This window comes from Zeus faber (assembly GCF_960531495.2).
Source record: "Zeus faber genome assembly, chromosome: 9".
NCBI classification, from domain to species: Eukaryota; Metazoa; Chordata; class Actinopteri; order Zeiformes; family Zeidae; genus Zeus; species Zeus faber.
The window spans coordinates 2241579-2245886 of NC_137197.1; the positions used below are offsets into that span (position 1 = coordinate 2241579).

Sequence of the window (4308 nt, forward strand, 5' to 3'; positions counted from 1 at the left end):
CACACATTAAAGAGGAAGAGGAGGACCTCTGGACCGAGTTCCCATTCCTTCCTGTCTTTGTGAAGAGTGAGGAGAGCACTCAGTGGTCCCCGCTTAATGAAAGCCAAACTGAGGAGAACACAGAGGCAGAACCTCTAGCCAGCACCTCAAATGAGCATATTAATCCAGAAACTGGTGGAGAGGACTGTAGAATATCAGGAGCAGCTGAGAGCTTAGATCCAGCTTCTGATTCGGAATCATATTGTGATGAGAAGCTCCTCTCTTCAGATTCTTCTGAAACTGAGACTGAAGATAGGGATGAAGATTGGATGGAGACCAGAGAACATCAGTCAGGTAACATTTTATTGTTTTCTCCTACCAATTTGTGCTGTTTAATCATCTCCACATAGCTGGATGAATGTCGGCAGGTCACGATATCCTCAATTTTGCAGAATTTGAGAAATAAAACAATTATATAAACACTACAGACATTCACAATACTAATTACACTTTTTTGACGTGCAAAGTTTGTCCTTTGTTAGTTTCTTTCTTTCTTCCAGGAATGAAATCCCAGTTCGATGAGATGGACATTTCATCAAATGAACTCAAAATTCATCAGCGTATTCACACAGGAGAAAAGCCGTACAAATGTCAACAGTGTGGGAAAGGATTCAAGCGTTCAGGGAATCTCAAGGTACATCAGCGTATTCACACAGGGGAACGACCGTACAAATGTCAACAGTGTAAGAAAGGATTCAGTCAACCATCTAATCTCAAGGTACATCAGCGTACTCACACAGGAGAACGGCCGTACAAATGTCACCAGTGTGGAAAAGGATTCAAGCAGTCAGGGAATCTCAAGGTACATCAGCGTACTCACACAGGGGAACAGCCAATGAAATGTCTGCAGTGTGGGAGAGTATTCCGTCGACCATCTCAGCTCAAGATTCATCAGCGTGTTCACACAGGAGAACGGCCATACAAATGTCAACAGTGTGGGAAAGGATTCAGTCGACCATCTCAGCTCAAGATTCATCAGCGTGTTCACACAGGAGAACGGCCATCCAAATGTCAACAGTGTGGGAAAGGATTCAGTAGATCAGAATCTCTCAAGATTCATCAGCGTGTTCACACAGGAGAACAGCCGTACAAATGTCAACACTGTGGGAAAGGATTCAAGCAATCAGGGAATCTCAAGATACATCAGCGTACTCACACAGGAGAACAGCCGATCAAATGTCTGCAGTGTGGGAAAGTATTCAGTCAACAAGCTAGTCTCAAGATACATCAGCGTACTCACACAGGGGAACGGCCGTACAAATGTCAACAGTGTGGGAAAGTATTCAGTCAGCCATCTAATCTCAAGATACATCAGCGTACCCACACAGGGGAACGTCCATACAAATGTCAACAGTGTGGGAAAGGATTCTGTCGATCAGTAAATCTCAAGGAACATCAGCGTATTCACACAGGAGAACGGCCGTACAAATGTCAACAGTGTGGGAAAGGATTCAGCCAATCAGGAAATCTCAAGGAACATCAGCGTATTCACACAGGAGAACGGCCGTACAAATGTCAACAGTGTGGGAAAGGATTTAAGCATTCTGGGAATCTCAAGATACATCAGCATATTCACACAGGAGAACGGCCATACAAATGTCAGCTGTGTGGGAAAGGATTCAGTCGAGCAGGAAATCTTGAAGTTCATCAACGTACTCACACGGGGGAACAGCCGTACAAATGTCTGCAGTGTGGGAAAGTATTCAGTCACCCATCTAATCTCAAGATACATCAGCGAATTCACACAGGAGAACGGCCGTACAAATGTCAACAGTGTGGGAAAGGATTCCGTCGATCAGTAAATCTCAAGGAACATCAGCGAATTCACACAGGAGAACGGCCGTACAAATGTCAACAGTGTGGGAAAGGATTCATACAATCAGGAAATCTCAAGAAACATCAGCGTATTCACACATGAGAACAGCCATACAAATGTCAACGGTGTGGGAAAGGATTCAGCCAATCAGGAAATCTCAAGGAACGTCAGTGTATTCACACAGGAGGTCATACAAATGTCAACAGTAAAACAAAAATATTAGTGAGGAACCTAAACGAGCACATTTACTTTGATCTTACAATTGAAAATTAATATCTGAAAGCCACCAGCGGGAAGCCTGGACATAGACCCATTACTTGAGGAATGCAGGAGTGCAAATATCTGCATTGCAATTTGTGTCTCCCATGGGGGATGATATGTATTTTAGAAAAGTATCCCAAAGATTTTTTTGAAGCTCAGGATTGTGGAGAGACATTTTTTACTCTTCATGAGGTCATACTACGTTAGATTCTGGCATGATTTTACACTCGTCGACTGTTTTTTGTAGATGGCTGAGCGAAGCCCAGAACGGAGGAAAATCACAGTGCCCTCCCCTGACAAGTGTGTAGTATGAACTGCTCACAACGCCATCCCACTGGCCATCCCACTGGCCATCCCACTGGCCATCCCACTGGCCATCCCACTGCTCGGCGAGCACTCGGCGCTGGCTCGCAGACTCTGGGAGGTATCAAGCAGGTTTAATATCTCGTCGTGTGGGGATCGAGTGGGAAGTGACTCAGCGAGCTACAGCCAGTGAGAGCAGACATGGGCTGAGGGGGAGGGGAGTGCAACGAGTAGCAACCAGAAACACACAATATACCGATTTTACTTTTGTTGTCTAGGTTTTTAATATATTTACTCCAATTCTGCTTTTATTCCTATTTTTATTTTTTACAGTGATCAAGAATAAAATTTTGAAAAAGAATAATAATCCTGTCACGTCATTTCCAGTGCCACTTCTCGCGTGGGTTTTTGACACAAAACTTAGTTTGGAGACCCAACAGAATCGTCAGGGATTCCTCCAGGGGAAATATCTTGTAACGTGTGACCCCCTGTCACCGATCAGTCATGTCAGTCATGTAGTGTGAAACCACAAGATAAAGTTGTCGTGTGAACAGTACAGCGATCTCACCCTTTTGGAAGTCATGTAGTGTGCCCATGGCGTTAAGCATGTTATTTTGCCATAACTGGGTATGTCATGAAAGGTTTCATGTTATCAGGGAAAAATACTCACTTGTGCTCCACTCCAGCTCGTTTTTTTTGCCACGTTATGTTCAGTCCAACTAATATACAGTGGGGCAAAAAAGTATTTAGTCAGCCACCAATTGTGCAAGTTCTCCTACTTAAAAGGATGAAAGAGGCCTGTTATTTTCATCATAGGTTCACCTCAACTATGAGAGACAAAATGAGAAAAAAAATCCAGAAAATCACATTGTCTGATTTTTAAAGAATTTATTTGCAAATTATGATGGAAAATAAGTATTTGGTCAATAACAAAAGTTCATCTCAATACTTTGTTATATACCCTTTGTTTGCAATGACAGAGGTCAAAGGTTTTCTGTAAGTCTTCACAAGGTTTTCACACACTGTTGCTGGTATTTTGGCCCATTCCTCCATGCAGATCTCCTCTAGAGCAGTGATGTTTTGGGGCTGCGCTGGGAAACACAGACTTTCAACTACCTCCAAAGATTTTCTATGGGGTTGAGATCTGGAGACTGGCTAGGCCACTCCAGGACCTTGAAATGCTTCTTACGAAGCCACTCCTTCGTTGCCCGGGCGTTGTGTTTGGGATCATTGTCATGCTGAAAGACCCAGCCACGTTTCATCTTCAATGCCCTTGCTGATGGAAGGAGGTTTTCACTCAAAATCTCACGATACATGGCCCCATTCATTCTTTCCTTTACACGGATCAGTCGTCCTGGTCCCTTTGCAGAAAAACAGCCCCAAAGCATGATGTTTCCACCCCCATGCTTCACAGTAGGTTTGGTGTTCTTTGGATGCAACTCAGCTTTCTTTCTCCTCCAAACACGACAAGTTGAGTTTTTACCAAAAAGTTATATTTTGGTTTCATCTGACCATATGACATTCTCCCAATCCTCTTCTGGATCATCCAAATGCTCTCTAGCAAACTTCAGACGGGTTTGGACATGTACTGGCTTAAGCAGGGGGACACGTCTGGCACTGCAGGATTTGAGTCCCTGGCGGCGTAGTGTGTTACTGATGGAAGCCTTTGTTACTTTGGTCCAAGCTCTCTGCAGGTCATTCACTAGGTCCCCCCGTGTGGTTCTGGGATGTTTGCTCACCGTTCTTGTGATCATTTTGACCCCACGAGGTGAGATCTTGCGTGGAGCCCCAGATGGAGGGAGATTATCAGTGGTCTTGTATGTCTTCCATTTTCTAATAATTGCTCCCACAGTTGATTTCTGCACAACAAGCTGCTTACCTATTGCAGA

At 44.1% G+C, this 4308-nt stretch overlaps 1 protein-coding gene across 1 annotated transcript; it reads left to right on the forward strand.

Annotated features, from left to right (window-relative positions):
* The first annotated feature begins 742 nt into the window (after positions 1 to 742).
* On the forward strand, positions 743 to 2628 carry LOC307235166 (uncharacterized protein). Its single transcript, XM_080007165.1, has one exon. It carries the CDS (start codon positions 875 to 877, stop codon positions 1955 to 1957), a length of 1083 nt encoding a protein of 360 aa, XP_079863291.1. The 5' UTR covers positions 743 to 874; the 3' UTR covers positions 1958 to 2628.
* Positions 2629 to 4308: the final 1680 nt, after the last annotated feature.